At 37.9% G+C, this 24,707-nt stretch overlaps 1 protein-coding gene across 1 annotated transcript in view; it reads left to right on the forward strand.

The window, feature by feature from the left end:
• The first annotated feature begins 17,856 nt into the window (after positions 1-17,856).
• LOC124155702 (fatty acid synthase-like) overlaps positions 17,857-24,707 on the forward strand; it is a 47,486-nt gene continuing 40,635 nt past the window's right edge. Inside the window, exons 1-4 of the mRNA XM_046529737.1 lie at positions 17,857-18,000; positions 22,746-22,931; positions 23,730-23,882; positions 24,311-24,484. Of these exons, the coding sequence (XP_046385693.1) occupies positions 22,790-22,931; positions 23,730-23,882; positions 24,311-24,484 (469 nt within the window). The 5' untranslated portion in view covers positions 17,857-18,000; positions 22,746-22,789. The remainder of the gene's footprint in view (positions 18,001-22,745; positions 22,932-23,729; positions 23,883-24,310; positions 24,485-24,707) is intronic.

Consider the following 24,707-nt stretch of genomic DNA (forward strand, 5'->3'; position numbering starts at 1 on the left):
ATCTATAATGTTAATAAAGAACTCATAAAACATGAAATATGATGCATTGGATGGAATAAAATGATTGAAAGATAGCCGTTTTCTCGATGTTTTAACTAGATAATTTACAATATGAAATAATAATCACTTTTTATTTCACGTTATACGTTGATTCATCATCACTGGTCAACAATCCTAGGATTGGTTTGACGCAGCTCTCCACTCAGTTCTCGGATCAGCTAATCTTTTGACACCTACGTATTTCTTCTCTTTCACATCTCTCTATACTTGTTCCATATATTTTGTTCGGGGTCTCCCTTTTCCATTCTTGCCTTCCACTTGTCCTTCGACGATTGTCTTCATCAGGCCATCATGTCTCAAGATGTGGCCTATAAGGTTGTTCCGTCTTCTTATTAAGGTTTTCATGAGGCTTCTCTTCTCTCTTACCCTTCTTAGGATTTCCTCGTTACTAACTCGGTCGATCCATTTGATTTTCATCATTCTTCTGTAGCACCACATTTCAAAGGCCTCTATCCTTGCTTTCTCCGCTGCGGTCATTGTCCATGCCTCACTTCCGTATAGGAGCATACTCCAAATGTAGGTTCTTATAAATTGTTTCTTTACTTCCATATTTAAGTTTCCCGCTGTAGGCAGGTCTCCCTTTTGGTGGAATGGTCTCTTCGCCTGGGCTATTCTGCTGATAATTTCTTTCTTGCTTCTCCCGTCACTAGCTATCTAATTGATTACGGGCTACAAAATACCATTTCATTACCTAACATCCTATTTCAAATAAACCGCAGAAAATCAATAGAGGATAGGAGCACGATTTTCAGTAAATAAATTGAAGAGGAAGGAATTAAATACGAAGTTCTACGGAGACTTTTATTTGGAAACCTAATCTTCATAATGGTGTTATGGGGAAAGTACCATCCCTCGATTTCACTTCATTTAGTGTCTATCTTCATTTGCCGTGTAAGACGGCATTTTTCCTCTTTTTTCCCTCATATTTCCTCTTTTGTTAATACTTGTTAATACTCCAAATTAACTTTCTAGTTGAACCATTGAGCTCAAGATATGTTACAGTGAATAAAAAATATGTTCATAGGTTTTGGAAACATTGGCTGTCTTTCCCATGACTTCTCAAAAACAAAGTTATGCACGACTCTTCCAGATTCACTAGACTGGGGTGCTAACAATGAGAATGAAAAGTAAATGAATGGCTTAGAGTGGAAGATAGCATGGAAAAAACATTTTTAAAAAAGAGAAAAATAAGGGTCATTAGGTATCCTTTGAGCGGGTTTTCCTTGGCAAGGGGTGGCGGAAATCCGTGTCAAGTGGATTTATATTTGGTAGTCATGGAAGGGAGCGGTGAAAAATATTTGAGGACGTTTTCTGAGGTGAAGAATGAGGGCCAGTACAAAGGTAAAGGAAAAGGTTGTAAAACATTAAAATACACACGCAGTATGGGTTATGGATTTTTTAAAACTCTTTGCAGTAGGTATATTGGAAGTGAGCTATTAGGTTGGCGTCAGTTGCTTATATGAATTCCACTAATAAGTAAGTTTCGATAATATGCATTCCTGCGAGAAAAAAATTCTCATGGGCTCAGAATTGTTGAATGGATCTTAAGGTTTAATGCACAGATTACTTTGTTATTTTTCCTTTTTATCTCGAATTAAAAAATGTTTATCTTTCATAAAATTTTCCCTCAACTGCGTCAAGCACGACTAATGTTTCAATATCTTCGATTATTTGGTATGTGTGTTTCGATTTAAATTTAATACTCCCTCATATGAACATAATTACCAGAATAAATAAAAAAAATTACTTTGAAACCAAGCTACGCATCGAATACGCCCTTTAAAATCCTCTGCAATGAATGAGGCATTGTGACTCAATTACTTAGGCGCAAGAAGATTAGTTAGGACATATTGAGGACTTTGAAGAGGTTGATAAAAGCCACTTGGATAAATAAAATTTATGATGAAGAAGCGACCAATTGAGCAGATAAGGAAAAGCCCTCTCCGGGTGAATTACATAAAAAAGATTCAGATGGGGTAAGGCCAGAATTCATCAAAGGTATTCTGCGTTTAATGAAAAATTTTACACGGACCATTTCGCAAATCATTCCCACTGTCACTCATCCCCAAATTAAATTTCCCCCTTTCATTCCCAATGGGATCTGTTCCTTTTCGTCTTAACGATAAACTCTAAAATATTATTCCCACTTCCACTTTCACCAATTTTTTTTCCACTTCCTTATCTTCCCTCTTCTTTTTAACAAACCCTTCCTGGTTAAAACTTGCTCCTTCCAAATGCTATTTCTTTTCCCATCTTCTCTAGAAGTTGCACAGTGAAGACGGCGAATGAAGAAATAATTTTAAAAATCACACCAGGATCACCAAACGATAAATTTTAAAGGATAGCAAACAATATGAAACCACACCAGAAGTATCAATGAAGGCAATCAATCACTACAGGAATAGTTCCCAGCAAAAAAAAAACAGTCACAAGTTCATTATTCCGCGGGCTGAAAAACTAATAATAAACCCCGACTAATGATGCACCTAAAACCAGCTCATATTCCCACTCACCTCATGCCATGCACAGATCTCACTAACTGTATCAATTCCCAACTTTCACCGGCAAGAGCATTTCTAACGCCTTACCTTCCGGAGATCTAGCATCTAGAAAATAAAATAACGAAGACTTGGCAAAAATTGCGTGGCTTTGACTAATTTACACGAGAACACATTACTTGTTTTCGATACGTATGATTGCGTGTTTTATGACCGGGCGGGGAAGGCGGTCTACCGCGCCTCATGGAGGATCTGTATCGACACCTGTAAATCAGTTCTTTCCGCGATCGCACGCAAGGGTTAAACTTGTTACTGGGCTCTTTCATTCGAGCTCAAACAACGCCGTTTGGGACCTCATTCAAATTAAGCTGACCTATTTTTAGAATAAATCAATAAACTGAAATCTCAAAATTAATGTTGGTTTCTTGTCCCTCTCCCAGTTTTGTCTAAATATCGCGCACGTTTATTTAAATGGAAACGAAGGAATTTTTTTACCTTTTAACAGCTCTCCACGATTTGTTCCGTTTTTAATTGTTTTCCAGCTAAGGTCTCTATCACGTCGACCCACAAAATCCTAAGAGACAGAACCGCAATGTTTCAAAGGAACACTGGCCTTGGCCTCATGAATTGGGGCGATCGACGCGGGAGGAAATTAGAGGGACGATGAACCACTGAGCTTGCCGTAAAGTGTCGGAGTCAACACAGCAGGGAATGCCTCGGTGCCGTTGAAAATCAATCGAGAATTACCGTGAAATTTAGGGCGAACGCTGAATGTATTTATATATTTAAATTTTGGATGAATTAAGGTTTTGGGGGGAAATACATTTATCATGCAGTTCGAATGAATGGACGTTAAAAATATTTTTAATCCCTAAAACGTAGAAAAAGGGCAAAAATTATTTGATGTGCCAAAACAATTCATTTCCGTGAGGTCAAAAATTATATTTCCAATACTACCTTGCCTAAAGTCTTCATTTATAACAATTGAGGATGTATATTCTTGTAAAAAAAACTTTAATAGTAAATCAAAATAAGAGAAGTATACATGCACCAATTTAATATCTCGCATTTCTGATAACCATTTAACGATACTTATACTTCAAAGTCATCCTCATCAGCATGAGAATAAAAACAAGCGACATTGTTAGAACTTTTTAAATACTTTCAGCAAAATTCTTCAATATACCAAATTTAATAATTATCTTCAAGTGTTACTATACGACCATCATTTTCAAAAACATCAAAAAGTAGCTGATTTCTCAATCATAATTGAGCAGCAATGTGCTTCATAGTGAGGTAGAGCGAGCAACAGGAAGAGACTAGATTGAACTAGGATGCGACAAAAAATACCTATGCGGTACCTCCTTACAGAAAGTGTAATCATTAAATGCGTGTGTGAATAGAGGACTACTAGATTCATAATTGTAAAATATCAATCAAAATCATTTTCATATCTCAAGTCACTGAATCTATACCGTAAACTTATTTTTTTTAATCTATAAATAAGCTGCTTAGAAGGATTGCTAAATATTGATGTATAGCATCTTGATGGAGTTAGAAAGTTTTTTATTATTCTAATATGTTTTTCTTTATTTATTTACTTATATTGTACGCTAATTTTAATTTTGCATTTAAAATTTTGTGATGTGTAAGTTGTAAATTCCAATTCGTGCAGCGTTCCACTCGATTATTAATACATGTATTTCTCATCTTTCATTTCATCTTGTGGTTGAAAACAGTGTGTAAGCGATGAATTCTGTTTTGCTACATGTTGTTCCCCTGTGCAATTCCTATTAAGTTTATTTCATTATTTCCGTTTTTATAATTATATAGTTAAAATTAACTTAAGTTTAATCACGCAGAATGATCTGTAATTGAATATCTTCCTATAAAAATCATATAAATAAAGAAACAAATTGCAGCAGTAACAATAAATAAATGGCAACAAGGTAGTGCTGATCAAAAAGAAAGCTATGGAGTAGACGGTTTCTTTCTACGGAAAAGCGGAGGAAAACCACCCCATGACCCTTCTCAGGGGTTCCCTTTTTATCAGTTTTCACGAAATGGGGGAAAAAAATGAGGGCGGCATTAAGAGGTCGGCCGCAAAGGTGAAAGGAGTTATATGAGTGTGGGATCGATGACTGTCGGATACCACCGAAAGAAACCGAAGTGGCCCCACTCGATCAATGCACGCTCTGGAGTCATTGACATAATACCTGGCGATTCAATCACTCGGCCAGTTGATCTTACACGACGGATCTAGATTAGGTATTCGCGATAGATGTATCTACCACATCGCGCGCACACGTCGTAAGCCTAGGATAGTCCTAGGGGGCTACTTTTAAAAGCACTGCATCAAACAAAAACTTGTATGCAGTCACGCGCACGGGTGCAAATTTAAATACGCCAAGGATGAAGTTCGCCCTGAAAAAATATTTGGCTTAGTCGGGGTCTGGACAAAGCCATATATTTTTTCATTCAAATACTTTTTTTAAACTTCAAAAGCGGATGGAAGAGTTGAGTTTTATAACTCGCCCACTTTCGAGTCGATGTTTTAACATTCCAAACTTTTATTCGGGGAGAAAACGGTATCGGACCTTTTCTTGCGTAGCACTGAGGTCACGCGCACGGGTGAAAAATTTAAATACACCAAGGATGAAGTTCGCCCTGAAAAAATATTTGGCTTTGCCGGGATCTCAACAAAGCCAAATATTTTTTCATTCAAATACTTTTTTAAACTTCAAAAGCGAAGTTGAGTTTTCGACTCACCCACTTTCGTGTTGATGTTTTAACATTCCAAACTTTTATTCGGGGAGAAAACGGTGTCGGACCTTTTCTTACGGAGCACTGAGGAAAAATGAAATTTAGCTCCGTGATTTCATTTATTAAAATATTTTTATGGTAACAATCCGAATTTGGTCGAAATAAAAGTCATCTCAGATTTGCATGAAGTTATTGCGGTATAACGGGACTAAACACAGTGATAACTTTACGGAATCACCCGCAATCCACATATGTGCGAAATCTCACGGAGGAAAAATCATTCGCCTTGAACGAGATTCGAAGCGGAATCCCTCGATTTCCGGCCGATCACCTTAGTCATTTAGCCTTCCGAGGCATCAATCTCTTCTTTGGGAATTTTATGGACGGGCAAGATTATCTGGACTGCTGGGAATGTTATGCGACTAGCAGTCCACATCGAGCGATATTGCGCCACAGCTGGTTAGCGAATCCCAAACTTAGCACATCAGAAGTGTTCGGAAAGTTCGGGCATCGTGAGATCCGGGTTCGAATCCTGGTCAAGGTGAATGATTTTTCCTCAGTGGAATAGGGTGGTTTCCTATTATTTTTTTATTGCCTAAATCGAAAGATTATTACTCCCGGAGTACGTATTTCACGCTTTTAGATTTTTTAATGGCGATATCTATTTTTCGCGATTAAATTAAAAGTGAAAATTTTTAAACGCGCGAAAACGCGACGGATAAGTATGAATGGAGGGAAAACTCCGTATGACGTCGTTCTAGTTCCAGCTGCCGCAAGTGAGGTGACCTTTGGGCGAGGCTTTGAGCGCTGATGCGACGCAGGATGCTAGCAGGTAGCAGAGTACTCTGCTAGGAGGTAACGCTAGGCTTAAATAAGGATTATTAATACCTTATCAAACGAAGGAAACTTTCTGACCATAGGCAGTTTTAATAGGTGATTATTAAGGCATGTTTCCCTCAGTTTTGTGCCTCATGAATGCATTGGTAATCTCATACGATGCAAAACTCCTATCTACCCGTACAGAAACTTGGTCCCTGGTACGTCACGTGGAGTGGCATCGCATAGGCGCCAATCTGGCCTTTTTCAAATGAGAATAAAATTGATCAATGTCATTCGCCTAAACCGGTATTTCTAAAACCAAATAATTTGTACATTATGAATACACTAATGGTGGGTAACGAATCTCAATCAATGCCTTTCGTTTTCTTTGATGAAGGAAACTACCCTATTGACATACAGTATCGAAAGACATATTTGAACAGTAAATATCATTATAATATGGAATTTACATGGGTATATTTAATTTCATTGCATAGGTAATTTACATGGGTATAAACATCTTATTTACGTTAGAGGAATAATACATAAAATATGCTAGGTCCATCGCCATCGTAAACATTTTCTCCGTACCATTATTTTTTTGATACTGAAAATTAATGCTCCTTATTTACTGCCCGATAAGAAGCCAAAGCTGATTTACAATTTAAAAAAATGTAGTAAACACTTGCACATGCGCGCAATATGCGCAAATATTTTTATAAGCCGAAGAATAGTGAGCTTCATATCTATTCATTTTCACGTCTATCCATTATAATTTGCTTGTCATCAAAATAAATAATATATCGCATATGCATACATATAGAAGAAAACTCGCATAGGGAAAATTAATTAAGTATAAAGTGATGGAATGAACTCGAGAAAATCCCATTTAATTGTATTTTCTCGGATCAAAAGATAACTAATCAAACGCAAGAACCCCTAATCAAATACAGCAGAATGTATATAACCAACCAGCCGGAATACGCCCTACAAATCAGTAATTTGATTAGTAATGGGTAGTTTTGGAAATCCTTCGAAAATAAACACCACAAGTCTCATAAATTCGATATGCTCCGAAAAAAAGAATTATTCTAATCAGCCAGCATCATTTTATAAACATCTTATCAGGCATTTACTCATTCATACGGAAATCCAAAAATGGCATAGAAGCAGTCAAGTTGAGTAATTGCCTGTACTTTGGATATTTGTCCTACCACAATATTAACACATTTTTCAGATTGATATGGTTCGCTTCAAGATTTATTACGTTCTTCATACATTATTATTTTTTACGTTTCGGACATTTTTAGAAGATTTAATTCGATTCATTATTAAAACCCATGATTCACACTTACTAACGCACTTCCGTGATTCTTGCAAACTTTGTCGAGAGAACTTTGATAAGCACGCAGAATAATGGGTTACCGAAAAAATACTGGAAAAAAATATTTTCTTTAATTTTCAAGAACGATGATTGTATTATCTGTACTTAAGCAATTACAGCATTAACACATTTTTCAGATTGATATGGTTCGCTTCGATACTTGTTGCGTTGTTCCAACATTTTGATTTTTATGTTTTGGACATTTTTAGAAGATTTAATTCAACTCGCAATTAAAATCCGTGATTCACACAAACCAACATACATCCATGATTCACGCTAACTTTGCAGTGAATTCTTTGATAAACACGAAGAATAATGAATTACCGAAATGAAACATAGGAAAAAACATTTTATTTTAATTTTCAAGAACCATGAGTGATATTTTTAGTGTCTCCTATTTTTAATAACCTTCAAATATCAAAATATGCATGATTCACCTTTTTTTCTTCAACGAGAGAAAGTTATGGGCATACAGGATTAAGCTAAAGGAAATTAAGGAAGATATGGAGGGCTCGGAGACGAAATTCTATTTGTTATTGTTATTGTGTCAACACAGTATTATGCGATACGTCTAAAATCTATATTTTCATCCCCACTTCCAACTATGAGAAGAGATAGACTACAACCTGTTAATGTCGATTTGAAAATAAGATAGATAGATAGATATTTTATATTTATTTGTGAGGGACATGCACTCGCCCACATTAGCGTGACAGTGACAAAACAGTGGCGAATATGTCCCATGGCTTGGGAACGTTCTCTCTCTGGAGGGACAAAAACAAGAGAGAAAGAGAGACACATGTAGCGGATTGAAATTTACATATCTTGACATAAGACTTTGCGTGACGCCGTATTGATTTTCACCTCTCTTGCAGATGGAGGGAAAACTGTCCACTTAATCCATCACACTTCAGGAAGTGCAAGAGACTGACATTGTTTGCAGGGACGTTTTGTTTTGCGGAAGGCAATATTGTTCCCTTCAACCATAGAATACTCACTCTATGCTTCAACCAAAGTCAAAGTAACTCATACGATTACCGGTTGGAATTCCACGTGCTTTTTTGAATCGCAGAAATTTTACGAATAGTGAAAATAAGTTTCCTAAACTTATTGTATCATCACATTTTGGAAAAAATGACGTATCAATTTCTTAGAGTGCAAATTTGAAAATTAAAAAATGTTTTATTTTAATTAAATTATAATTGATTTGCATGCATTTCGTAAAAAAAATTTATTCCGTAGATTTCCCATTTTAAGAAATTCAAGACATTGGGAAAGCAGGTAATTTTGGTGCCCATGCAGTTGATTAGTTTATTGGTATTTTTTCAAATCAATCTTCTATACAAGATACCCATGGTTATCATTAATTAAATTTAAAATCATGTGAACTTTATGGTGCATTCACAAAAATATTACCATACACAATTTTTGAGCTGCATGGGCGTATCATTTTGACATACTGCCGTCCGCAGTAATTGATATTTGAAATGAGCGAGGGGAAATTTGTTGAAATAAAGGCAATAAAGAAAAGTCAATTTGAATATTCAAGCGATAGACGCATTAATTATAAAACTTGAGCAGTGGGGATCTACCGAGGATAATACGTACATGGTGAAAAGCATAAAAAATAGTGTTACTTTAACACGTTGCGTACGGATGGCGAGAATTCTCGTCATTTTTTCCCGAACGTTCCGGACGGATGACGAAGATTCTCGTCATTCAGGCGCGTCAACTTAAACAATTTTAAAGCGTACAATACGTAGTTGTTAATAGGTTTTCAGTTGCTGTTCGTTATTCATAATGAATTGATGCATCATAACGTCTGATTGGGTAAATTTATATTCCAAACATAGCTTTTTAACCATGTTTAAACCAAAGACATTACGCCCTAATAGGCACATATTTCCAATCACGCCGTTCCTAGGAATTTAAATACCCCGATACGCAACGTGTGTATCTAAGCACCGGCGGTATACGGACGCAGAAGGCAATTTCCAGATAATTAAATTCCCTATACATTACAGTGGCGTAATTATGGGATGATGAAGGGATGGATCCCCCCCAAAGCCTCAGAGAAATAAAATTTTTTTAAAAGATATTGTCTAGTTTTGACATGTAATAACTCCATCTGCTTAAAGTAAAACATTTAGTGCCAAAATGATGAAAAATGTATTTCCAGGCATGTCATTTTTCAAAAATTTGCCGTTGACCCCCATCCTGATTGCCACCCCATCCCCACACCCCAAAGCATATTCCTAGTTACGCCACTGATATATTATAAATAATTATTTTCATGTTTTCGATTCCCACACTTTGAAAAGGACTCATGATCCATAAACGCAGATAAATTAGAAGAAAATTTTCAGTGAAGCACCGAAAAGTAATTCGCGAATCGAATTTCGGGGAAATGATTTAAAGGAAGGCTTATTTAATAATTCTACCGGGAGTAAATCTGATTCCAATTACATTAAATCCACGACATATTAAAATAAAATAGAGGCATTATCCAAGAATTTCACGTTTTCATGTTTGCTACCTTCCAATGGCTGGCCATGATGAGGCTGAACTCTTTTTTAAGTCCGAGAGGTTGTAAAATTATAAAAGGTAGTTGGTGCCAAGAAGAAGGGTCGGTCTGGCCAGGTCGGCTGGTCCGCGATCGCCGATGGCCCCGAGCTTGGGGGGCCCCCCACAACGCTCGCGTCTATCGTGAAGCGAATATATGAAAGGTGTAATTAAGGAGGACTCAGATTACTTGAACCAAAGTTATTTTTGTAATTATAAAATTCTAAATGTTCATTGATCTGTTTAATTCACTACATACTCCATGTAAAAAGATTGTATAAAAATAAATAGTAAAGACTGTAATAATAATAGACTGTATAAAGGAGTCAAAGAACAAAGAAAACCTGAAAAGCTTATTTTAGATATTTTTTTGCAGATTTGTATTATCAAATTTTATAAGCTGTGGACTTATCATTTTACTTTATTTTTATGACGAAACTGCTATTTTTCTTCATTTTTATCCAGTTTTTAAGAGCCAGAATAGTGTCAAAATCCATTTTCATGAATTCAATTTCGTAAAATATTCCGGGGGAGGGCCCCACTATGAGCCCCAGCCGAGGGCCCCCATTCACCCTAGACGGCCCCCGCCAGCAAGTAAGCATATCCATATTTATATCTATTTATATCCATAGGGTATTGAGATAGAAAAACATTCTTCTTCGGCACCTGATAGAACATCATGTCTTCGCACCCTTACTTGACCCATAGTGTCGGTACAGAATTTCCTTCAGCCAAGAAAGCTGCGAAAGAAAAGCAGGGTGCGCTGAGGCGACGGATACGAGTGCGGTCGTAAGATTTCGAACCCGTCTGGCTCACGGGAGAAATTTTATCGCCAACTTTGAAACCTTTATTTTTATTTTCACCCACACCAGCCCACGAACTCATTCTGTAGACAACTTCGCGTGAGCAACGGCAGTTCCAACACTTAAACCCGACAGTGTAATGATTCGAGGTGGGTCCTAAATTCTTATACAGCCCACAGGCTATCACACATTCTTATTTTTCCTTTATACGGGTAAGGCGAAAAAAGAAAGAAACATGAGGAGTCCGAGGAAATTGTATTTTTGGTCTCCATAATGTTTCGCCATTGAAGGTCGAAAAGAAAATCTCGAGATGTTCCAATCGGCTTGATGGGAGATTAAAGCTAACGATAAAGAATTCTGGCCAAAAATCCTGATCGAATGAGCGTGAGAAATGCCGGAGCGTGTCCGTAATGTATTGGTCGTCAGATCAAATCTTATCCGGTCATCGATTTCATCAATAAATTTCTTCTCGTTTGGGAAACAGATGGCAAAAATGCTGCATATTCAGCAACTTTAATTAGAGGCTTGAATTCTAAGTATAGGCTATATATTTTTAGAGGGTCGAGTTATTTCTTGTTTCCCGCAGCCATACAAACCATCTCATATCTGCAAGAATTTTTTTTTTTCTCTTGTCTTCGTGCACAATCGCAAGTCACCACCCGTTGATATCGCCGGTGACGGCTGGATATTTGTCTAAAAATCCGACTTCATTTGAGTAATTTGGATTGTACACACAGCAACGTCTCGCAAAATTCAGCGATCTCCATGTACACTTGCGGAGAGTATTTAATGAAAATAGGTGAATATGATTTTCTGACACCCTTAAAAAGAAGATCCGACCATAAGCCAAATGTTATCAAATCTTTGCCACGATAAAACACTGGGTGTTACGGTGTTCAAACTTATTTACAAAATCCCAATTTCAACTCTATAGGAGTTACTTCAAATTAATCCCCAAAAAAGTGGCGTTGATACGGATTGGCGGATAATGCGGAAATTCCGGGTGACTTTTATGACAGTAAAATATTGTTGACATGTTTATCCAGCAAAAATAAAAATAAGTTACTGCATAAGCTAAAGGTTCATTGTCCATTAAATGAAATGTTTAGCAAAAATAATAATAATAAAAGCTGAACATAAAAAATTAACTCTTGAAATTTTGCAACATTTTAAGAAGGAAGAAAGGTTTAAGGGATCTTAATATTCATTTTTTAAATCAGGAGCACTCTGGAAGATAATGGAGGTAGTAAAGTAGAATAAAAAATAGAACTGAGATGGAGAAAGATGCATTTGTTAACAGAAAATATAAACAGCAGTTGACATGGGCGAAATAGCATAAAGGTAATCGAAAATCCTGATAAGGTGCAAGTTCTTTATTGCACAGATGTACGGACCTTGAGGGAGTGGGACGAAAATAGACTGCGCGTTCGGGAGTCTAAATTTGGAATGTGGGGACATTGCGGAAAGAACGACAAATGTAGAGTTACAAGGCCTAATGGGAAAGGAGAGGAAACTGTAGGATAAGGTGGCAGATCAAGGGAAGGAAGTGGCGGATAAACTGTGCACTTGAAGGCGAGGAGACGTTGAAGTTCTGGAAAGACATAAGATATTTGGGTAGACTTGGAAAAGAAAAAGAGAGACAATGGACACATTGAATCATATGAAATTAAATACACTGTATGCTTAAAATTACACGAATAAACATAATCGGAGAAGAGGGACAAACAATGACGAGCACTTACGCAAGAAATGAATTTTTTCGATGAGGTAGGAATCGCTCATCGATATCAATTTCCCTAATGTAAAGAATCCAACAAAAAAGAACACATTACACCTACGTCAGAGAACTTCTAATAATTATTTTCATTAAAATCTCTAAATATTTTCAACAGTTAGCATAGCAAACCTAAATAATGGCGACAGTGACGGGCTACTTGTGGAGGGTCTGGTGATACCCAACAAACATGTTAGGTGATGAATCCTAGGCGCTTACCAATACGGAATTTCGATTTAACATTTAGTAATTAACGTTAACTTCACTCCACAAGCAGCGAAATAATTTAGCAGTATTTTTACCGCAGCGGAGCCTACGTGGCTAGGGAGAAAGAGATAACATCCTCCACCGGTCCCACCCTCACGGGAAAATTAGCGTGAGCAGAATCCGCGCGTGGGTCGAGGGCCTCAACAAGTTATTTTATTATTCCAACACACTATCGCTTTGAGAAATTCAATCGATAGAATCAAATCCCGATTTTATAAGCCTTAAGCGTGGAGAGGGTGAAATGGACGGAGAGGAAAAGGAACGACGAAGTGCTGGATATGGTTGGCGAGGAGAGGCAGCTTTTAGATGAGATACGCAGGAGACAGAAGGTATGGATGGAGTTAGTGCTTAGTGGTGAGGGGATGCTGAAAATGGTGTTGGAGGGTAGAATGTTAGGTAAACGAGGGAGGGGAAGGAAAAGAATAGGTTTTTTAGATAGATTGAAAGAGAGTAGGCCTTACAGTGAATTAAAGAAGGCAGTGCTGGAAGGAAAGGGAGGCTCCCAGATCGCTTCTCGAATACTCCATGGAAACCTACCTTAATCGGTAGAATACTATAATAATAAGCGGCGAACAGCGCTAAGAGATGACGCTTCAGCCAACAGGCCCGTGAGTAGAACGACTGCGGCAAATAAGTCAGCCCCAAGGCGCCCGATTCAGTAGCTCCCCACTATTTAATTGGGAGTAAATATGCACCCCAAGTGAAATAAATTCTCGATAATGGCTAATGATGACTACTTACAAGTTAATGTGTTGTGCAACGAAGATCCGTGGTAACACACATTGGTCACACAAACGTGAAGAGTGTCCTCAAGTTTTCCTGTGAGTTCTCAAAAATTTTTCGCAAAGGCTCTCATATTTAGGCCAAATTTTCAGTAGTACTTGATATTCACTATTTTATACTTATATATAACTTCAATTCGTGGAAAGCAATTGAATATAAAGGACAGCTGCACGCGAGGAGAAATCCCGTTTCCAGTAAATGCGCTCACCCCATGAATATCCGTACTTAGAGATTTGGCCGCGAGACACCTTCTTGCTATGGCAATACGCCAATTTCGAAGGTAAAGACGATCGAATGACGATTATTTTTTTCTCGTCATCAAAAGCAAAAGGAGAATAAGTCAAAGGCAAAGCTAAACTAAATTTAAAAATAAATATCGCATCAGATTTACTATTACAAGCTTTGGCAATAAAATGACTCTTCCCAAAAATTCATGTTACGTGAACAGACTGCCATTTTTCGGAAAAACATGCAAAGGAATCAAAGTGATAAAATAATATTCTATCAAAGTTGGATTTTCAAGTTCTCCTGAGCTGGGAATGGACATAAAATACCTACCGTCATTGGTACTGTACTACCGAGTAATGCCTTTTTAGATCAGACACTTTTCTAGTATCAATAAATATGCTTTAAAACTTTCTCAATTCTTGATTAACTACTCTACAAATCTATCATTCACACGCCAGAGCTCCTTTGATTGCGATCTAGGCCTAGTCCTGGCCTTACGGGCAAAAGGGCATGCATGGGAGCTGTAAGTAGGGAGGGGCGAAAAATGACTTTTTTCTGGATAAAATTTTCCCTGTGCGGGAAAGTTACCAACTTATATCAGGGTTCTCAGATCCGAATTTTTTGCAAAATCGGATGTTGTTAACCACTGGCACCGAGCCCTGAAGATTAACATTTGGCGAAAATTCAAGTAGAATTCCGAGACGAACACCTATGGAGTAAATATCCCCGCAACTATGTTCGTTTTACCAATAAGCAGTAAAGAATATCACATTTAAGATTATTTTGACGTAGTTTAAATTTATAAAAAGACTGTCACGGTTTTACGATGATTGAGAATGATAAATTTTCGAGTGTGAGCAACCCACGTGCACCCTTTCTTTCGAGTATCTTTGACCACCCTCATATAAATTTATTCTCTTATAATAATACTATATAAAAATGAATGACTACGAAGCAGCTGTCCCTGGGCTTGTAATTGAAGCCTCTACTCAACGTAGATATTGAAGTATTGAAGGCGTGAGAGCTCACATTCTACTATCTAGAAGTTATGGCTGTTTTATACATCTAATTAAGGGTGTTTTTAGGAGTAAAGTTTATATATTTAACCAGATTGCTTGTGGTTTCAAGCCTCCTTTTGCTCTCCATAGGATCGCTTAGGGCGCACGTTACCCACTGCAGACGCGTCTACGGACACGGGATGATAAGCCGATATCTTTCCTAATCTTTATCAAGGGCAGCAAGGGTTGTCCAAGAACGAAAACTGTGAATAAATAGCCCTAAGAAAGAACTCCATACAATTATAACAAGGATATAACAGAAGACGACGACCTGAGAAAAACGATTCTTACCATCGATGATTGATCAACACACCCAATAAAACATGAAGACCTGACTTCATACCCAATTTTATGCCTAACCAATCCAGCGACGGCAGTTAGGAGGTGACGGAGCGGTTGCTTTCCTCACTTTTAGGAATATGGTCATTCAAAATGTAACTACATGCGCCAGATAAACTTAATTTTCTTTGTGCACTTGGAAAGGACTTATAGGGTAGTTTCCTTCATCAAAGAAAACGAAAGGCATTAATTGCGATTCGTTACCCACCATTAGTGTATTCATAACATACAAATTATTTGGTTTTAGAAATACCGGTTTAGAAGAATGGCAAGGGTCAATTTTATCCTCATTAGAAAAATGCCAGATTGGCGCCCATGCGATGCCACTCCAAGTGATGTCACAGGGATCTAGTTTCTATACGAGTAGATAGGAGTTTAACATCGTCTGAGAACACCAATGCATGCATGACGCACAGAGCTCAGGGAAACATGTCTTAATAATCACCTATTAAAACTGCCTAAGGTCGTAAAGTTTCCTTCGTTTGATAGGGTATTAATAATCCTTATTTAAGCCAAGCGCTACCTGCTAGCAGGTAGCAGAATACCCTGATACTTAGCCGTCGCGTTTTCGCGCGCTTGAAAATTTTCACTTTTTTTAATCGCTAAAAACATATACCTATCGTCATTTAAAAATCTAAAAGCGTGAAATACGTACTCCATGAGTCTTAATCTTTCGATTTAGGCAATTAAAAAATAATAGCAAACCACCCTATTGTAAAATCTTCTCGGGATACCGCGCGGGTAAGATTATAATACAGCGCCGACGTTTCGGGTTCCGACTCGCTACCCATTCTCACTTTAGTTCTCTACCCATTCATTTTAGTCGGTACCCGAAACGTCGGCGCTCTATTACAATCTTACCCGCGCGGTATCCCGAGAAGATTTTTCAAAAGTTGTTCGCCGGGAAAGTGTTAAATCATATACACCCTATTGTAATTTCAGTCCAGGCGCACATTGCTCACAAGTTTTATTTTCCACAAATGCACTCTTTACGTAACATTCTTTGGAATGTGCATCACTATATCGATGGTTAAGTTCTAACAACACGTATCTCAAATTCGCCCGGTTTGAGACAGGTATCTTAAACAAATTGTAATAACATTAAAAAATTAAAATACAAGCAAAAAACAACTCTTTGTTCGCAAATGAATGCCTCTTTTTCAGTTTTATAAACTTTTGGTTTTTAATTTTAGTGTACAAGTAAAAAAAAACTAATCGTTTTTTTTCTCTCCTGAAAAGTTACTATTTTTGAGATACGTGTTGTTAGAACTTAGCCATCGATATGAGGGTTTACCTCTGACTCCCTGCCTTCCCCCCTCCCCCCAAAACCAACCTGACTATGACCCCCAAGAGCAGAATACTCAAGGCACTCTATTGGAGCATATTTCTCAAGACAATTACTTTCAGTTGGAGTTGATCTTAATCCGTTTTCACCGCCTCTTTTGGCGATTAGTCGTATTCATTTTATTTCTGTCATCTACCAAAATATTCAAAGGCGGATATAGGGGCACGGGGGCACGTGACCCTCCAGACTCTAAAAAATAGGCAGGATTTTTAATACGGTCCCGTTATGATTGCGTTCTTTTTGTATCACGGGGTATCCTTGTACCCCCCCCCCCCAGAACAAAATCCTGGATACGGCCTTGCTTGTGCCCTCCCCAGAAATAAATCCTGGATCCGCCCCTGAAAATTAATGAAAAATACCTTTTTCAATCCACATTTAATAAACTTAGTACTTCTCATAATGAACGTCGCAAACTTACATTAAGTCAAGCCTGAGGCCTTGCTATTACAACCCAAATAAAATGTTACGGGCCCCCGCCCAAATATTTCAATGATTCACTGTGCGCCATCGATCTCCCTTACAGCTCCATGGGGCACCCACATCTACATGCACGTCCACAATACGGGAATGAATTGCTGTTAGATTACTTGGTACCAGAGGCGTAAACAAGAGGGAAAACTCAAGGGGGTTCGCGCTCCCCCGAAATGAGGAAAATACCAGCGTTTAGGCTGTCAACCGTCCACCGGATTAAGCTATCGAACTTCCTATCCATCAATTAATACTGTGGTACTTCCTCTATATTGATGTCACATTTATTCAAAAATTAAAATATCATTTTGTCTTGTTTTAAAAATACTTAAACCAACCCTAAATCCCTTATACCAACCCTCTTGCCCTTCTCCTCTCTGTATAATCGGTAGCATCTAGTTACCCCAATGGTAAATTTCATTTTCGACGTAAGTGAGCGGCTAAGTGCTGGGTACCCCTATTCAACGATTACGGAGCCCAATAGCATCGTGGGAAATGTACGAAAGGGGTGAATGGCATCCACGCAGTCGGAAGACCAAGGAGAGCAGAAAGCTAAGGCCTACTGAATGGAAGCGGAGGGGAGAGGGAAAGTGGCGTGAGCCACCCTGAGAAGGACAGGCAAGGTCAACGGAAACCTTGACCCCAGGAGGAAGGCATAAAGGAGGGGTCTTCCTCGCAGACAAGTTGGACACTCTTGGGGAAGAGTTGGCGAGAGGGAGGACTTGGACGGCACGACACGCAGTTCCCGCAGCAAAGCTCGCTTCTCGAGAGTGTCTCCATCCACCGCGACGCGCGCGTCGAGCTCCCCAGGCGTCGCCGCCGACCCGCTCAGCTCCGGACCTGACCGAGGTAAGGCAGCATTCACTCAGGTTCAATGCTTTGGGAAAGGGGACTACAGGGACTATATTGAGGAGGCCCAATTCCAACCCATATTAGGGAGATTTCTGTTACCCTTAAGTCGCATTTTAATCGGTTTTCAAAAATGTCCGCAGCGCGGTGATGAGAGGAATGCGATCCGCTTTTTTCTAATATTTTACAGTGTAATCAGGGGCGGTCTGGGGTGATTGGTGGAGCTCATGATGGGGCCCCGCTTACCGGGGATTCGGGGGTTTTTCCCCGGAAAATTTTAGGAAATTGCATGCCCCGGAAATGGATTTTGACGCCAATCTGGCTCTTAAAAACTAGATTAGAGTTAATAAATAATTGCAATTTATTAGGAAGAAATATTGTGAAAAGTGAGAATTTCATAGCTTATAAAATTTAATCGTGCATTACGGTTCTATTACCTATTTAATGAATTTGTTTTTTTTTAATGGCACTGAAATCTAAAAAAAACTCTTAAAATAACCTTTTTCGAATAACCCTATTAATAAAACATCAGGTTCTCTTTTATCATCTGACATCTTTATTTTATTTTTTACATAATATTTTTAGGCTGAGTATATTATAAATTAAGCAACTAATGAAAATGTACAATATTACAGTAGCGAAAAAAACTTTGGTTCAAGTAATCTAAGTCTTTTTTATTACACCTTTCACATATACGCTTCACGATAGACATGAGCGTTGTGTGGGGGGGGGCGTCTCGAAGCTCGAGGCCCTCCACGATTGCCGACCAGCCGACCAGACCAGACCGCCCCTGAGTGCAATGTCTGTAATTGCGAAGAATAACATTGAGCTTTTATAAATTTTATAGATCACATCATCATGTGTATAAATTTCGGTTGAAACAGCAAATTATAGCTTATTTCCCCGGGAAACTTGGACCACTTTGTCCGTCAGCAAAGCGAGTCACGACTTTTGTAAACCCATTTAAATTCGCGGTGGTTAACAACTCATTTAGGGGCAAACTTGAGGATCCTTGCATGTAATATTCGAGGCTTGGGGAAAAAATTAGGGATTAGTCGACTCCAAATCTCAATTCTCGATTCCGTGGCCGAGAATCGGTGAAATCGAGAATTGAGATTTGGAGTCGACTAATCCCAAATTTTTTCCCCAAGCCTCGAATATTACATGCAAGGATCCTCAAGTTTGCCTCTACCACCACCGATTCTTGGCCACATAATCGGAATCAAGAATCCATTGCTTAAACTTGATTCCCATTCCATCGATTCCAGGAAGATAAATGTTTTGAAGCTTGGGGCATAAAGGCCGCCACACACCTGAGACATCGTGCATAGTGCATTATTATATTAATTATTTTAATATAATATAACCATTATGTATTATATTTTAAGCAGTTTAAGTGTTTATTATTTCATTGAAGCTGAGGATATATATTACTATAATAGAGATTCGCTATTTTAATAAATATATTTTTTGGCCACTCAATTATCCTTGTTATTTTATTCCATTCGAGTTTTAAATTTTTAATGACAGCAATGCTACAGAAAAATCAATACCCCAACTGTTAGTATGAATAAGAATTGATGAAATCGGTATCGAGAATCAATTTGAAAGAATCGGAATCACTAAAGTGGAATCAACTCATCCCTAGAAAAAATCCTTGGAATCCACTAACCTTCGGCAGTGATGGAGTTGGTGTGGATGCTAGTGTTTTGGCTTCCCACCCCATGTGCCCAGATTCAAATCCCAGCGATGGCAGAGATTTTTCGGTGACTGCCTGATCCCAGCTCGAGTGCTTTGTGGTAGGCACTTCTAGAACAACACTCCACCCTTCTGTTGGGATAGTCAGCCTTGGCCTCCCTCCGCGTTTTTCGTTAAGAAAAGCCTAATGCCGACTTTTGCTCTCTCTTCCCCCTTCCTTTGAAACAAATGACATAAGGTGCCAGTTGCCTCCTCCAAATACCAACCTACCTACCAACGCAACTTGGATTTTCTGGGTCACTGCACAGACCACAAAACTTTAAACGTTCCATTAATTCTCAAAGTAATTTTATGGTATGATTCAAGATTTGACTGCTTTTCGATTCAGCTCAGAGCTTAGGAAGGAAGATGACTGAAAAGATGAAAGTATTCTTAGAAGATTTATCACAGAGTGAATGTTTAGGGAGCAATGAGTGAAAATTCCTTCTTCTGATGGTTTAAAGAAATCCTGCTAATTTGCAATTTTAATTATTTTTTATCAGTATAATTTTAAAAATTATTATAAAAATAGTTGCTGTACTGAAAAATGAAATTTGGGAGATCTGTGAGAAATCTACCTAAAAATTGAGACTTTGGAAATAGAAACAGATCCACTAATTAAAAAAAATTCCTGATAAAACATACTTTGCTGCAATGGATTTTCAAGAATAACAAATTATATTAAATTAAACCCCTGTTTTACAATGTATTTGACATATCATCTGATCTGATTTGAGCGCGCTTCATATAATTTCAGATTTTGCCAATTTTTTTCACACGCACAATGGTATCAAATACATTATTCTATGCCTTATTTGTTTGCAGAGGAAACATTTTTTGACTTAGCAAAATTTTCTTCAGCTAATTCTCTTCAAACTGATTCCTCATCTGCAAACCATGCCGATTCAATATACAATGGAATTCCCTTTACAATTGGTCCTCTGGAAGGGATTAATATCGCTTATAGAGGGTCTACTGTATTTAAAATCTCTAAGTTATTGCATATGTCCTGCCACATCCTTCACTCCTCCCCTTTCCCTCGTGAAGGAGGAAAGAGTTCCATCACAGGGTGAGAAGAGTTCCTAGAGAACTTTTTGTCCACTTCCAAAGCAAAGATTTCATAATTAGATTTTGGCTATTACAGTAAAACCTCTATGTAGTGAACCTTTTTACGTTGTAAACCTCCATGCTTCATAACACCCCTAAGGTCCCATCAGATTTACATGTAAATTTATAGCTCTTTGTAGTGAACCTCTTTATCTCATAAAACCTCCACTTATCATACCAAGGAGACACCCTCAAGACTGCCTAACTACCTCCACAAAAAGTACCGAGACAACTATTATCTGTTCATTTTATCTCTGCGGGTCAGCTTTCGTGAGATCCCGGGCACTATCGGAGGGCCTCGCTGAAGGGGGAGGGGCTTTGCTGAAGGGGAAGGGGTAGTACCGAGAGAGAGAGAGCAGGAGCGACCTTAAGGTTGCCAAATGTACACAGGCGCCCTAGTGTCCCATTGAAAAGGTGTGACTCATACGTGGCCACAGATATTTTGGGCCCGGCGGCGAAACAATGCATACAATGTATAGCTACTTATTTAGAGGGGATTGAGGATAATCCCATCTCAGAAGCCAGGATATTGTCCGCTAAATACGAGAACGCTGGTGAAAGGCATACATAATCGTAACATTCTGATAAACGGGGATTGCATGGGAATTCGTGAGGATGAGGATGCAAAAAGAATGGAGAAAAGTAGCACGACGGGTATTTTATTAAATAATTTATATTGTAACTTATTGCTGGAGTGGTTTGGCTAATAAATCAACCACCTCGTCTTCCCTCCCGTCAGTGTCTTAATTTTCGGAGTCAATTTCGGAGCCTTCAATAAACACGCTCGGATGTTACTCTTTTAAATCAGAGGTATACAAAACTATATAGGTTGTAATACCCAAAAGTAAATATGGAGTTGAGGAAATGGGTTAGGGTTTGGTAATAAAGGGATCGGAAAAGTACTGAGAGGGAATAGGTGGAGGGAGGGAGTCGGTGCTGATGGGAATGCAAAAGGTGAATAAAAATTTTCTGGAAAGGCGATGGAAAAGGATTGAAGTGGAAGAATAAGGAACAGTAAGTTATAAGTTGGGTTTAAATGGAAGAATCGAAGAGCACCAAGAGAACGCGCGAGATTTGGCAACACAGCTAGCAGATTCACGAAGTTGACGCGACGGAGGTCTGAGAGCGACTGAAATTCCGAAGTGCTAGGCCACGCCTACTGTCTGCTGATTGGCAGAGGGAAAGTTGTCACGTGTAAACAAACTTTCCCTCCTCTCACCCCAACTCGGTTAAGCCACACCAGCTCACCTGCAAAGATAAAGTGAACAGACCTTAGAGACCATTAATGCAGCCACGATTACATACATGGAATGACATTTTCAGCAATAAATTTTTCACGCATATTTTTTTTCTGTTACACCTTTAATATGCTGTAATTTTCACGATAACCATTAGTTATGAATGTTTTGTTCCATATGAGAGCATACCTAACAGTAAATAAGAAAAAAGTTATCCAACTATCCTAATCATTTTAAGTGATTGTTGAATTAAGAGAGATCACATCGTTTCCTCTTGAATCATGGTAAAAAATCACGCAATAGCGCTCACTTTGTGTTATCATTAAATAATATATATATGTTCACAAATGCATGCATGTTTGTTTAAACGCATAAATATAATGGTTAAAAAAGACAGTAGTGCCTTTCATTTTCAAAGGACATGAAAAAATGGTGCATATCACTAAAACCTCTCTAGATTGAACTTCCATACATCAAATTGCCCAAATTTTGGTCCCCTCCATTATGTTGTAAAGAGGTTTTACTGAATAAATATTTCAATTCCAGTCACCATAAACCCTATGCATCATAGCTTTAAAATATTTTTCTATCTATAAAGCCTTTTAAAGAAATAACAGCATTGTAATTATTGTGACCCGATTTCTCATATTTTTTCACATTCAGTTAATTGAGAGAATCTTAGAATAATTGGCATAAAAGCTCCCAAAATGTCAACAACAACCCCATTTGAAGTGGTGGTCTCTGGCATGGCTGGGAAATTCCCAGAATCAGAGGATTTATGCCAACTGCGGGACCAACTATTTGACAAAGTCGACCTAGTCACAGGTGACGACCGCCGATGGAAACTAGGTAAGTTCATTAGAGTAAGTTCATTCAAAAACACTCCTATTTGCTATCTGAAATGAAAAATTCATATCCTAATACCAAATGATTTTCACAGAAAACTCTTCCCTATTAATGACTAGGAGAGTTGGTAATAAATTAAAAAATGGAATAATTGAAAGAAAATAGCAGTAACAATTAACCTAAATTGCATTGCTTTCACTTCAACCATTCAAGAATCCAATCAGTTATAGCTTGGTTATGGCTCACCCATACTATCAGTGCCTCAACATTCATGGTGTGTTGACAGCATACAGGGATAACAGGTTAACTTTGTAAATTTAAAATATTCACTAGCACATTTGAGTTTCTTGGAGCAACTTTACATTGTAACACATCAAAGGCATAGAGCTCATATCCCTGATTTCACATACATGGTACTTCAGTTCTTTATGTCATTTTTATAAAAAAATTCAGCACGAATGCATGCAGAAAGCTTTAAAACTCAAAAGGGATTCATGGTAAGGGAAAGCAAGGGTGGAAAACAATGAGTGGTACTTCAGTAAGCTAATAGATTGTCAGAACTCCACTATTATCCAGTGCATAATAAATTAATTTCATGCATCACAAGGTTCAAGTTTTGTAATATCTTCGGTCTGAAATTAGGTACGATATTTCTGCAGCCTTTCTAAGCCAATAATGAACAGCTTTAAAAATTTAGAAGTTCTTGTATCACCTAAAAGTTTCCTACCTTGGTTTAACTAAAATAGCGGTATCAAAGTGGTCATTAAAATGTTTGTAAATTTTAATTATTTACTTTTAAAGATCATCCTGAAATTCCGCAGAGGACTGGGAAATTGAAAAATCTTACCAAGTTTGATGCCTCCTTTTTTGGTGTCCACTATAAGCAAGCACATACCATGGATCCAATGTGCCGAATTCTCCTTGAGCTTGCATACGAAGCTGTGGTGGATGCAGGTAATATTTTTGAAAATACCCTTGAGAGAAAAATACAAAAATGAAGTCAAGGATTGAGACATAAGGAAGAGTTAGTAACAAAATCTGCTGATAAGGATCTTACTTAGAGAAATTAATGCAGTTTCTGTGCAGCTACTATGTTTCTGACACCATTGGCAACAGTGAAAATTTCAACTGTAGAGTATTTGTTGCCCTGACTGGATTTAAAATTGATGTATAATGTATTCCTAAAGTCAAGCATAGACTGTTTAAAGTATTTTCCCTTCCCAGAAAGTTTTTCTTGCCATTATTTCTACTCTTTTACTGAAAAGCAACCTTTATAATGAATTTCAGCAGAAAATTTAAATACATAAATAGCTAAAAGGGAGAAATTTCACTTTCATGTTCATTAATTGAGATATTCTTTTCATTAATCTTGGGATGGTTAGGTGTAAATCCAAGTACCCTGCGAAATACAAAAACTGGTGTGTTCATTGGAGCTTGCTTCAGTGAAAGTGAAAAGACTTGGTTCTATGAACGAATTCAAATCAATGGATTTGGAATAACAGGTTGCAGCCGAGCCATGCTAGCAAACCGTATTTCTTATTGGCTGGGAATCACAGGTAAGTCATGAAACTAGAACAAAGTTGGGTAATATTAAAGTAAGTATTAAAGTAAATATTAGAATAAGTATATATTAAATAAAGTAAATATCAGGTAATATTAAAGCAAACTTTTATAAGAAGGTAAATTAACAATTGAGACTACCAGCACAAACATGGTCACCGCTAATATGTACTCCTCAGTGTACCCCCTCCAACTAAAGTACCTGAAATGTACCTCTTC

The sequence above is a fragment of the Ischnura elegans genome, chromosome 3 (assembly GCF_921293095.1).
Source record: "Ischnura elegans chromosome 3, ioIscEleg1.1, whole genome shotgun sequence".
Taxonomy (NCBI): domain Eukaryota; kingdom Metazoa; phylum Arthropoda; class Insecta; order Odonata; family Coenagrionidae; genus Ischnura; species Ischnura elegans.